Raw genomic sequence first — 12,627 nt, forward strand, 5'->3', positions numbered from 1 at the left:
CAACAAATTCTGCACCAGGCCTCCATCCTCTGTGATCAGCTCACGCTCTGACATAATCCCAAATCCGATATACAAAGAATATCCAAACTCGTTAAGCCCACTCAAACATGGAGTCTTCAAACACTGCTCAGTATCCAAACAAAACGGTTAGCACTGTAATCGAAACCTTCGCATCCCACTTGCTTTAGTTAAACTTATATTTCCAAAGCACATAACACTTTAAATCATTAACACCTCATGTTTTTGTCACTGTTACCGGTCAGCAACACATTGAGAACTTGCAATTTCAGATGGGGGTGTTGTCAATATGGATGGTTTTACCGCACAAAACAAAGATGAAGATTTGTGTAGTGTAAAGTGTTTTGAAGAATGGAGGAGCGTCAATCAGTGAATGGAATCTTAACAGGTTTTTTGTTTTCACTAGAATAAATGTTTTGTCAGAAATCCAGAATACACTCTTCTCCAATAATTTATGAAGATGTGAGACTGGTCACTGTTGAATCACTGTTGAATCACTGTTGAGTGATTGACAGGTGAATTAGTTAAACAGGGAAGCGTCACTGAAATAAGTGAATCTCCAATGAGGTTCATGTGGTCTTCTGTTCATTTTAACGGGTTCCTTTTTCAGACCGAGGTTTAGTTTTCATACCTGACAGTTTGGACTGCTCACTAGCGCTCTTCCTCTGGGTTGTCACATGATGTTGCTGTGACGTGTTCGGTCAGCTGACTTAAAACATGTTTTGGTGCTGTCTTTCTACTGGTGGAGGCAGGACGACAGGGCCATCTGCAGTCCGACTTCTTCAGCACAGTATCCTAGATGTGTAAGGGTTAAATGCTCCCACAGGACCAAGACTCTGGTGAACAGGTATGAAAACAAACTAAACCTTGGTCTGTAAAAGACTCTATTAAAATAAAATAATAAAAATAGAAAAAGTGAATCTGATTGGACAGTATTGCCTGAATCTAACTCCAGGAGTGATTTAAGGTGACAAGACTGATATCTATGTAAAAAAAACAAAAAAACAAAAAACAAAAACAATAATAATAAAACAATAAAAAATTACAAAGATTACATGGAGCATACACATACACATTCAAAATCAGTGGCTATGTTGCTTGTATACACTTCCTGGCCAAAAAAAGTTACCACAAAAAAAAAAAAAAAAAAAAAAAAAGGTCACACTAATATTTGGTTGTTCCGCCTTTAGCTTTGATTACAGCACACATTCACTGTGGCATTGTTTCGATTTCGCTTCTGCAATGTCACAAGATTTATTTCCATCCAGTGTTGCATTAATTTTTCACCAAGATGTTGCATTGATGATGGTAGAGTCTGACTGCACAAAGTCTTCTCCAGCACATCCCAAAGATTCTCAATGAGGTTAAGGTCTGGACACTGTGGTGGACAATCCATGTGTGAAAATGATGTCTCACACTCCCTGAACCACTCTTTCACAATTTGAGTTACACAAAGAGACAAGAACAGTTGCTTCTAAATCATCGTTATCCTGCACCAGCTTTGCATCTAGAACATTTTTCCCCATGAACCAATGAATCCATGGCTTGAGGACATATCTTGGCATTGATATGAAAGAACTATGTCTTTTTAGGAGTCTACACTTTCAAATTGTGTCGTGTTCATGCTCTTCTTTCTTAAATATAAGTTGAAATTCAAAAGTCCTCCCTTTCTGCTCGGTAATTCTTTTTCTCCGTGTCAATTTTGCAAGTTTGTTAGCAGACTGCATCAAATCAGGCATGACAGATTCACTGCTCCATGGCGCCTATCTCCCGTAAATGAAAATTAAATACAGACATCCTCATGCTGCTTTACACTTTACACCATTACCTCACATTAACTTTGACTTTATCCAATTGTGCATGATTGAATAATGAATTTTCCCTTCCTCTCCCCCTGTAGCCTGTGAGCTCATGAACCAGGGCATCCTCGCACTGGTCACCTCCACCGGCTGTGCAGCGGCTCTGGCTCTGCAGTCGCTGACGGATGCCATGCACATCCCTCACCTGTTCATCCAGAGGAGCAGTGACGGGTCACCCCGCACAGCATGCCCCTTCAGCCCCAGCCCGGACGGAGAGAGCTACACCCTGGCAGCGCGCCCACCCGTCCGAATCAACGAGGTGTTGCTCACGCTGGTGGCCGAGCTCTACTGGCAGAAGTTCATTATCTTCTATGAGAGCGACTACGGTGAGTATGACTGTGGGAGAATGTAACAGTGAATAGTGAGGCGATACGAATGTGTATGAGGTGATTCTTAAAGCAGATCTACTCTGCAGAATCGACTTTTCAGATCTTTTAACCATGTTCTAGGTTAGAAGCTCTAGGTTATAAGATGCTATATTGCCGATCAATCCCCGCTTTCACCACTACCGGCATACGCCCACTATTTTGTACTTCCTTCCTTCTCTTACTTATTTTATTTTCTTAATCTATGATACTCATAGGATTCAGCAAAATCATGTAGTCATTTTAATACAAATGAAAAAAAAAAAAAATCAGCTATTCGCTTGTGCGATCTGCAGCTATCCATGGGAGGTGCCGACAGCTACACAGCCCTCCTCCAGAAAAGTTACATAGTGCACCTTTAATGTGTTGGATGTAGTAGTTTGCATAATAAAAGGCCAGAGAAACATACTATATTAGTCAGAAAAAGGGAATTTGATGTCCAAAATTTCTAAATTATGTTATGAGTGGTAAGACTGGAGCAAATATGCAAAGCAACTCACCTTCATTAGTTTATAAATTTAGTTTTATGAGTCCTCCTAAAGTTAGCCACATTCCTCTCCTTGCTCTCTGACATGCACTGAAACCTACACCACCAGTCAAAAGTTTGGACACGCCATCTCATTGTTCTTTTTTTTGTTTTTTTTCGTTTTTTTACTACTCTCTACATTTTATATACTGACAGAAGACATCAAATATATGAAGCAAGATGTATGGAGTTGTGTAGTAAAGACAAAAAGTGAAATAACTCTACTATAAGTCTTCTGTATTCTTTTCTTTATTTTTACTAAAATGTACATACATATTTTCTTTAGTTAAAGTAAAGATTCTAAATCAAAATCAAAGAAGCTCATAGATACATACATTAACTCTTTCTATATTACTCCTTATGGAAAAAGGCTACTCAAAAAAAAAGATCCTTTGGAGAATTTTTGTAGAGAATAAAGGAGAATAAAGGAGCAAAACAATACTCGAGTAAAAGTATTATATGGAACAATATCCATTTAAAAATCTACTTTAAAAGTAAAAACTACAAGTATTTCTCACAGATTTTGAGATCTAATAAACCTTCAGATGTTGTGTTTTTGATCAAATTTGTGTTGAATTTTGTCCAGCAGAAACAACTGGATCTATTTCTTTTCTAGCTGTTTTTATTTGCATACTTTTCTTTGCTCAAACTGTGAATGTGTTAAAAATAAACTCTCAGCCTTTTCAGTAGCCTTTCTCAAACAATAATAAAAAATACTTTTACTTTTCAGCCTGTTCAAAAATGTAGTGGAGCAGAAAGTACAAATACTGCTCTCAAATGTAGTCAAGTAAAAAGTATAACATTTTAAATGTATTCAAGTAAAGTACAGCTCCAGTGTGATTTACCAAATGTATCTGTATTTAAAATTGAAAATTAAAAGTTTAAACAATTTCCCAAACAATCACAGTACTCCCCTAATCCAGTATTGTGCCCTGTGAGTAAAATGTGCTCATTTAAAGCCCACTTGTTGCCCTTAAATCTCGTGTTTATGTTGTGTGCGTCCCGTAATTACTCTTGAGTCCAGATGCACTGTCTGAAGTGAAGCAGACAGACAGTGAAGATCAGGATGCGTCTCAAGCTAGCGTTCCTCGTGTGTGCTAAAGAGGATACAGTGAGCTTAAGATGAAAACACATCACGCCACTCGGGTAAAGACTCACGAGTTGTTTGTGCGCACAGCTAAAAAACGGATTTGTCTCCGAATTATATGGAGAAGCACACCTCCCATAGTGGCATTCATCATTAGCATCTCCGTGAGCAGACAAGGCGCTGTCTAATTGGCTCATAGGGTTGTGCTGTGTTTTATATATATTGTGCTTTTGTGTGGCTCCCTCCAGCACCCCTTAGGCTAGCTAGACCTGTTTTGAATTTGGCAAAAGGGAGAACACTTGACAGAACTCTTTAGCAAGGGACAGTAGCACAAAAGGAGCAGGTTATGAATAAGCTATGAGAAACATATATATAGAGATATTTTATGAAAATCACTTTTTAAGCATGCTGCTATGGTTTCCCATCATTTACTCACTCATCAGTTGAGCTGTTTCTATTATAATACATCATCATTAAAGGTTCTATATTACATAAAACTGACACATGTGGGCTTTAAGTCCCGTTATAAGGCTTTTTGGTCCTCAAAAACAGACCTGAAGTTGTGATTTGTTTCATTCTGTGTGGAGTTTTTCATGTTTCTCCCCGTGTCTGGATGGGTTTCCTCCGGGTACTCCGGTTTCCCTCATCAACCAAAACATGAACGCCCTTCGAGACAACTGTTGTTGTGATTTTGGGCGTTACAAAAATAAATGAATTGAATTCACACATTTGAGTAACACTCTTCCTACATCTCCAAAGCTCAAAATGCTCTGTTCCACCTTGTGATGTCATAAAGTGGCAGTGAAAGCTGAAATGATCCAAATGATTCGAGTTTGTGTATAGCGTTTAAAAACACAGAGAACCTGTAATACCACATGCTGACATCACAAGGTGGAACAGTGTTTAGTTAGTAGCCTAAATCTGCAAGTGTTGTGTGTTAAACATGTGTGAATGAAACAAAACACAACTCCAGGTCTGTTTGTGATGTGGAAACATTATATCATGGATCAGAAAATAGCATAATATGGGCCCTTTAAAGATGCAATACGTGATTTTTGATCAAAACATGAAAAACAGTAGGTCAACAGGTTGCAGTGGTCCAATATTATTCCTCATTTACCTTATACATTCCGAGCATCCTAATTATCCATGAGTTTAAAGGGGCTTTTCATGACTTTTTTTAATACGGATTTCGTTCCAGTCATTCAACCGCCACAGCATTAATGGACCTGGCTGAAGAAATCACCAATGCCATGGACAAGAAACAATATTTAGTTAGTATCTTTGTCGATCTTCAAAAAGCATTTGATACTCTAGATCATGAAATATTATTACAGAAATTACGGTATACGAGGTGTACCACACAAATGGGTCACAAGTTACTTAACGAACCGTTATCAATTTGTGGAAATCAACAACATAAAATCAGAATACCGTCAAGTAACGTGTGGGGTACCCCAAGGTTCGGTCTTGGGGCCAGTACTTTTTCTCCTTTATGTGAATATTATGTCTGTATCAAAATTACTAAATTGTATCTTATTTGCTGATGATACCACATTATTTTACTCAGGAAAAAAACATAAATGAGGTTATAAAAAATGTAGAAGATGAGTTTCAAAAAATATTAAAATGGTTCAATGCTAACAAATTATCTATAAACATTAGTAAAACTAAATTTATGGTCTTTAGTTGTAAAAAGAAAGATCTAGAGGTAAGATTATTCACACAAGGATTAGAGATAGAAAGAACAAGTACATTTCATTTTTTAGGAGTTATTATTGATGAGCAGCTGACGTGGAAATCCCACATAGAGCAAGAAAGATCAAAAGTATCACAAACCATTGCTGTATTACACAAAGTGAAAGAGTCTCTCAACAAAGATGCATTGTTCTTATTGTATAACACATTGATCGTTCCATATTTGACATACTGCATTGAAGTGTGGGGAAGTGCTTGTAAAACATACATTGAAACACATCTGTTACAGAAGCGTGCTATTAGAATTATCAATGGAAGTGTTTATAGAGCACATACAAATCCAATTTTTATTCAGTTAGAAATGTTGAAAATTAACAAATTGGTGGAATATAGCATTCTCAAAACCATGTATAAAGCTCATCTAAAAGTATTACCAGAGAAGTTGCAAAATAGATTTCTAAAGAGAGAAAGTAGATATCAATTAAGAGGAACTGATTTATTTTCTAAGCCAGAGTTTAGAACAAAACTAAAGGAAAGATGTATTTCAATCAAGGGAGTAAGTCTTTGGAACAGTCTTGAAAGTAATATTACAGAATCCAAGTCCATTTATATGTTTAAGAAAAGCTTGAAATTATCATTATTAAGAAAGTATATAACTGCTATGTGACAGGATGATTTTGTGTTTTTTTTTTTTTTAGTAAAGTAGCTACACACCTAAGTTTGATTTTGTATAATGTAACAGTGCAATACACTGGAAGGAATAAGAGTCAGAGTTGATAAGGGGCAGATATTATAAGCTTTTGCTTCTTTCTGTGCCCTTTCATTCATCTATTATAATTGTACAAAAGCTGAAATACTGTAGGCAGATATGCTGCATTGATTTGTTTTGTTTTAATGAATGAAATAAATATAAAAAGAAAAGAAAAGAAAAGAAAGTGTTTCAAAGGCCAGAGAAGAGTTTTTCCTTCATGGTAAAGCTAACGCGGTAGAATGCTTTGCAATTAAATAAATGCAGTCTTATTTTGACCCCAAGAGCTGCTACAGTATATCTGTACTGGAACAAGACACGTTTTGTTCAAACACATGGAAATAAATCGGGTACATATAGATACGGTAGATGTGCTGCACCCACTGGTTTTGATTGGGGAGAAAATCTGAGGTTTGAATTCTTACTTGTGTATTACGCCTTAGAGATTATTGTTTGTGATTGCTTTGGATGGTTAACATGGCAGACTTGCTGGTTAAAAATAGGCCAGATCATACGACAACAAAGATTCAGTGTTACTAATACTGGGAAACTAGTAGTACAACTGGGCTTAAGTACAGGATATATACATTTGTTATTGGTGATGTGTCCTGAGCAAAGAAATCAGGAATATTTTAAATGTCTGAGGAGAGTAATCAGAAAGCAAATGTCTTCAAGAAAGATTACACTAATGAGAAGGCTTCTGTATAACCTAGCAAATCATGCTGGCGAGCTGTTGATTTTTTTTTTTTCTACCAAAACGACTACATCACGCTGCCGAATCCTACGCACCACAGATTAAGAAAAAAAAATTGTACAGTACAGAAAAAGTACAGATCAGTGGACGTATGCTGGTGAAAACAGCAGTTGATTGGCAAAATAGCATCTTGAAAATAAGAGGTTAAAGATTGCTCAAACATGCACAAATCACTCCAAATACAACTCTGGTTGAGTAAAAGGTGAGAGGAAACAATTGTAACATGGTTAAAAGCTCTGAAAAGTTGATTTTGCGTGATAGGTCTGCTTTAATTCAAATATAAACTGGACTTTGAGTGTAATGTGAGAGCCTGTTTCGAATAGCTGGTTCTCCTGTGTATTATTTTTGACAATATGGATCATGAATCACCATCTGTAGAAATCAAGCTATTTTCCTTACAGATGTATTTGAAAGTATATTTTACAGCTCAGAGCAGAGATCATTATGATAAACATGTTTCCTATTTGCGTATTCAAAGTTTTCTGTTTATTCTGAGGTGAAAGACATTTGGCAGAAGGCAGAGCGCAGTTTGGCACAGGCCAGCGGTACAAGGGCAGGCGGATGGAGAGCGCAGTGCTGAATTGGCGTTCCTCTGATGATACTTTGCCACTGCTGGCTAATCTTTTTACTACTTAGCCGAGTGCAATCTGGACGGGGGTGTAAATCTGTTTTATTTTTATTTTTTACAGGCTAGCTAGTGATGTAGTGTGTACTAAAGTGGTGCCCTAGGGGAGTACAGTACCGGTAGGAGGCTGTTTCACGTGTATGTCCTTGGTAGTGTCTGACATTGGTGCTCCTTACAGAAAGCATGCACTCAGCATCGAGTGGGATCGATGGGATTCTCCACATGGTAGCGAGTTTTGCACTATCTCTGTGGAAGGGGCCTGTCTATCTGTGTCTCTCTTGTGTCCCTGCATTTTAACTTCTGAACTGAATGTCGCCTATAGAAACCTCACAGTATGCAGGGGACGTCATGTTCTCATCTTAAAGGGTAGAATACATGTGTGTCTGATGGACACATGTAGGAGAAACATGCTCATGGTTTTAGAGTAACACAGTGAGTCAGTAGTTCAGATATATGTGCATATATTGTCACAAGAAGAGACATAACTAACAAATAATTTCTTTATGTGTTTTGATTGGTTGAGCAATCCATTGGTTTCAGAATGCTCTGAAGGCTGGCGGTTCAAATCCCACTCTGGACATACAGTAATCATCATTAGTAGAGTGGCCAGATCTACTGACCCACAGGTTGGCAATGTAATTCCAGCTCCCACAGATGATGCTGTTGATGAGTCCTTGGGCAAGACACTTAGCCCACCTTGTCCACAGTATCTGCGTACACTGATGCATGAATGTGTGTGTATGTGAATGGGTGAGTGGTTTCTTGATGTAAAGCGCTTTGACCATTAATTGAAATTAATAATAACAATGTTGATTTGTGCTAAAGTGAAAACACATTAGAAAAAGTTGTATATATTTTGTCTTTGAGTTGCCAGAGCTCATGATTTCCTGTAAAACAGCTTGATTTAAAACCAAAAAGGGCTCTGCTTTGAAGTGCCCTAATGCAGATAATGGTATCCTAGGTTCAGCCAAGATTTTATTGTAGTTTTCAAACCAGTAGTACAGCTATTACTTTTTACATTTGTCCTGGCAATAAAAGAAATATATTAGCAACAAAGGTGTAAATAGCTCAACCAAAGAGAGAATTAAACAATGACTTCCTTGCAGACCTGATGTCATTATAGAACGCTCTGTACAGTCTTGAAGGGGAGATAGCCTCTGCACTGGCGCTCAGAACACTGCAGCTTATGTCAAACTCACAAAGGCTGTTTCTGACAAGACAAGACTGCAGAGAAATAATGAACAGGCATAAAAGGAAAAATAAACCAGCCTTTTTAGCTCAGCCAATTGGCACTACCGACACTTGTGCTTGTGTTACACGGTTTAACGCTGTGGTCATTTAATTAAGGAGTGGAGAGGCTAATTAGGATCCTCCTTACAGAACAGCCACACTGCTGCCTTCACTGCTGCACCATTGTCTATGGGGCACTACCACGAGAGAACACTTACATTTCCTCTATTACATAAAAATGGATTCTTGTGAACTTTAAGTCATGTTAAAATGTTGTTACTTAATCAAAAACATAGATGAGTTGTGTTGTGTGTTTTGATTCATTCACATATCTTTGAGTAGCCCTTAATTATTAGTTTGTCCACAAAATGCTCTGTTCTACCTTGTGATGTCATGAAGCAGTAGTTTTCTAGTTAACAGCTCCTTTTGCATTTTGTTTAGTAGAGATAGACAATGTCAGGGGTGAAATTGCCCAAATGATTCTAGTGAAGGTGTATGGAGTTTAAAAAGCACTTCCTGTATTACCACTTGATGACATCACAGGTGTTTTCTGTTTGAGAGAAGAACTCAGCCTCTGCAGGGTTTGTGCATTAAACATGTGTGAATGAATTAAAACACAACTCCTGGTCTGTTTGTGATGAGGAAACAACATTAGAACAGATCAGAAAATACCGTAATATGGGCCCTTTAAAGATGCAGTATGTAACTTTTGTAGAGGAGGGTCTGCCAACTGCCTGTCTCATGAAAATAGTATTGATTGCTTGGCATGTTCCACAGTATGGCATTCCAAGCATACTGTGGAACATGCCTGGCAACATCTCTATGGAGACAAGTCGGAGACCAAAAAAGTTGCATAGTGGATCTTTAAATATAGTCAAGCTATAGCAAAAATTGTGGATGAAAGGGGCACAAGAATCCTACTACTGCAAATATGATGTCACTGTAAAGTACCATTGCAGTTTCTATGGCAACAGCAACTTCTTATTACGATGGCCCTGGGCTGTTATCACTATTACTATGATTACTATTACTACAGTTGTATTTGTACTATTACTGTTTGTACTTTTAGCCAGTGGGTGCTGTATTTCTAGTTTTTTACATGTGTATTTAATATGTTTATGTATATCTATTAAGATGCTATTATTCAGTATTGAATGTTCCACAGCATTCCATTAAATCTGTCTTGTGTTTATTCATTTACAGGTGTAACTTTGAAGCTTTGTATAGCTTCAAATACAGGGCCACTTCTCCACAGATATGATCAGTAACTTGTCCTGAGTGAACTGTTTGTCTTATGTAGGAAGTTTAAAGCCATGCTGTGGACACTTTTTAATAAACCATTCTAGAGAAAACAATAATACAAGCAGATGGTGTACCTTCCGCCAGAAAAGTTACATAGTGCACCTTTAAAACACTTTAGCCTTCATTTAACCTCATAGAACACATAAAATGCCTTACTCTGTCCCCACAAGACACTTTCCTTATCCCAAATCTATTTTTGTACGCTGAATAGCAAAATAGTCAAAATGCGTTTAATTAGTTCTATCTGCGATTCCCAGCACTCAAACATCTGCTACGTGAATGCTCAAATTTGCTCCACTAATGTGACATATTGTCTTCAAAGAAAGCCCATGTTTGACTTATAATTAATCACAAACTTTTTCCGATCAGTAGTAAAACTCTCTTAATAATAACCTCCAAAATACTGTGAAAACATTATCCCCGTCTCCAGCGTAGCATGTCATCTGTCACAGCAGCTAATCACGCTGAAACGGCTGATGCAAAGCGACTCGCCTCCCTTAGCTCACAGTAGCCGTAGTGCGATCCTGTCAAAAGCGCTCCTGTCTGCTAAGTTTAGCCTGAGAAGTGCACAGAACACTGAATCACACTGACGGTTTAGAATACACAAATGGATCTGCTTTGCCAGGAATGCCTCGTAAGTACAACTGCAGCGGTGTCTATATGCATCAAGGTTACAAGTGTAAAAGGTGGTTCATGACTAAGATGGAAATGAATGGGCAGCTGCGAGTCAGTGGAGTGGCCTCAAGTGAAGGTAATGACAACTTTCAGTGTGTTTTCAAACTACAGTAGCTCCAATAAAGTCTGTGTTGTATGCAGAGCTGAATATATCAAACTGTTTTTACGTAACACTGCTGAAACTGCAATGATTTTTGTTTAATTGATTTAAGAATGACTGAACAAGCTTCACACCGTCAGTAGGCAAAAATATAGGGTAGTATATATCTCTTCTATTACTACTTTTGCTAATACTGCTTTATTTTCTTCAGTATCTTTGGATACTACTACCACCAATGTCTCCACTCCCATTTTGCCATTGACTGTGAATATAAATAGACATAGCTAACCTGCTCGCTGCTGTTACCCTTCTGTCTGTATCTGCTGCTGTTGTTACTAGGTTTGGTCAGGACTACTTTAGCTGGTGGATTTAACGCATGATGGATGTTTGGGGCTTTTCTTGAAAAATTTACTAAAGTAGAATTTGTACATGACTTGTCATGGCACAAAAACTGTAAGTACATTTTAAAATTGATACTGTTTATTTAATCATGTTTTTCCTCTCACCATAAATGAACTACTTGTTAGTAATCTTCAGTCAGTTATACAAAAGTTTTCTAATCTTGTTTCTTGCAATAAGAAAAACCCTTAAGTAAGAGGACTGTAATAGGTTAATGGCATTTTTATTGAAAAAGTAGGAGACATAAGGGCTAGTATCAGAGCTCTTATAATGATGTTTGTTCCTGTGTGTCTTCCTCAGTGTGCTCATCGTCCTCCTTCACACCGCTCAGCCTGCTGCATGTGATGCCCTCATCCAGCCCTGATGCCATTATACCAACTGCTTTGTTCTTGAATGTGCAATACTCAGTAGGTACAGGGCATGGCACCTTTAAAACACTTAGAAGCAAAAGCAATAGGCAATTTAGGAAAGGCAGGTAAAATGTCCAGTGCTATTCCACATCAGAGTGCACACGAATCAATATCCTCAAATAGAAAACAGAGCAAATCAAATAAAACATTAGAATAGCGTGGCACCTCACTGCACTATGCCATATTGCACCATTGCCTGAATTTGACTAAAACTATATAAAGTGCCAAAGTGCCAAAGAATTATACATTATGGACCCATATACACTCAGTAAAATGAAACATATTAGTGGAATAAAAAATAGTGACAAGTATAAAAGCTGATCTAGTTCCTATGAACTAGATCAGCTTCGTTAGGATAAGTCCATACCAGTTGGATATAATCAAATAGATCAGCAATACCTTTGCCAAAGGTTGAGTTCATGGTTGTACTCATCTTCATTTAACTTAACACCCATGACCAAATTCAAAACAATAAATTAGTATTTTACGTAAACACCGTAGTAGTAATAGTATTTGCAGTAGAAGTGCATGCAAACTCACATCAAGTGCTTAGTGCTACTACTCCCCGTGTGGTGAATGGCTGGAGGTAGTCTGATAACATCCCCTTTGGAATGAATGTGCAAACTACAATTATTAGGCTGTAAAATGAGTGTATTTCACTACTTTCATTTTACTCATGCAACCAATGAGAAGGTCGCTTAATGTGCAAGATAGAAAGATCACTTACACAGCTCTGTTTAATACGCTACGTACGCAAGAGACGTGTTGCGTTTTTCGGCTCTGCTACAACTTCACCCATTACAAATGTTTTTGATATTGTTGGTTCATGAG

The 12,627-nt window shown here is 37.7% G+C and overlaps 1 protein-coding gene across 2 annotated transcripts in view; it reads left to right on the forward strand.

The window, feature by feature from the left end:
* Positions 1–12,627, forward strand: part of grid1a (glutamate receptor, ionotropic, delta 1a) — a 429,424-nt gene that overhangs the window by 235,319 nt on the left and 181,478 nt on the right. The window contains exon 3 of one of the 2 annotated variants that reach the window (XM_033979576.2): positions 1,919–2,203. The exons of the other annotated variant lie outside the window; for it this stretch is intronic. Coding sequence (XP_033835467.1) covers positions 1,919–2,203 — 285 coding nt within the window. The remainder of the gene's footprint in view (positions 1–1,918; positions 2,204–12,627) is intronic. 2 annotated transcript variants of the gene reach the window in all.

This window comes from Periophthalmus magnuspinnatus, chromosome 15 (genome assembly GCF_009829125.3).
Source record: "Periophthalmus magnuspinnatus isolate fPerMag1 chromosome 15, fPerMag1.2.pri, whole genome shotgun sequence".
Taxonomy (NCBI): Eukaryota; Metazoa; Chordata; class Actinopteri; order Gobiiformes; family Gobiidae; genus Periophthalmus; species Periophthalmus magnuspinnatus.